Raw genomic sequence first — 749 nt, forward strand, 5'->3', positions numbered from 1 at the left:
TGGGAACTTGGATGTTGGGAACATGGGTGTTGGGAACATGGGTGTTGTGAACTTGAATGATGGGAACATGGGATGTTGTGTTAAGAAGTTCAGATATTGAATAGGATACGGAGAATAGATAATTAAATTCTTCTACATACGTAGCTTTTACTATTTCAGATATAGGAAACGATGATGACTAGTAAAAGAATTGGTGTTAAGCAATACAAAAGGGACACATATGATTAAACCTTTATTTGCATAGAATACTTTAATCCTTTGTTAGCTTAAACGTAGAAAAAAAAACAGAAAACGCAATACAACATAGAAGAAATGGCTTCTTAAAGTTCAGCTCATTTCTCACAGTTTTATTCCTCTGTTCTCTCTACCGTTTTCTTGAAACTCACGTGAAGTCTCAACCACATTTTAATCACATCTCACGCTTGTCATCCTCCGCAACCAAATTTCAAATTATCCGACGGAATACATTTAAGGAACATTCTCTTTCTGCCTGTCACGTGGCTCTAAATTTGGCACACAAAATATTATAATTGGCACGCCATGCGCAACGTGGCAACCGCCGCTGGCTAAGCAGGGGTTTTACTGGGAGCAATAAGCACGTCACGTGATGAGGATGTTTGAACATTGCCAGATCCTTCGGGAATATTTAAGCCAAAACAAGTGTGGCCAGATCCTTGTGGGATCTTTAAGGAAAAAAAAAAGTGTTAACGAGTTTCGATTCTTTCCCTTAATCAAATAAGAAATATGGG

General features: G+C 38.1%; 1 protein-coding gene across 1 annotated transcript in view; it reads left to right on the plus strand.

Annotated features, from left to right (window-relative positions):
* Window positions 1-100, plus strand: part of LOC131946955 (putative PPE family protein PPE62) — a 519-nt gene extending 419 nt beyond the window's left edge. Inside the window, exon 1 of the mRNA XM_059308015.1 lies at window positions 1-100. This exon is cut by the window's left edge and continues 419 nt beyond it. Coding sequence (XP_059163998.1) covers window positions 1-100 — 100 coding nt within the window.
* Window positions 101-749: the final 649 nt, after the last annotated feature.

Source organism: Physella acuta, unplaced genomic scaffold (genome assembly GCF_028476545.2).
Source record: "Physella acuta isolate Inbredline_101_S28 unplaced genomic scaffold, ASM2847654v3 ptg000578l, whole genome shotgun sequence".
Taxonomy (NCBI): domain Eukaryota; kingdom Metazoa; phylum Mollusca; class Gastropoda; family Physidae; genus Physella; species Physella acuta.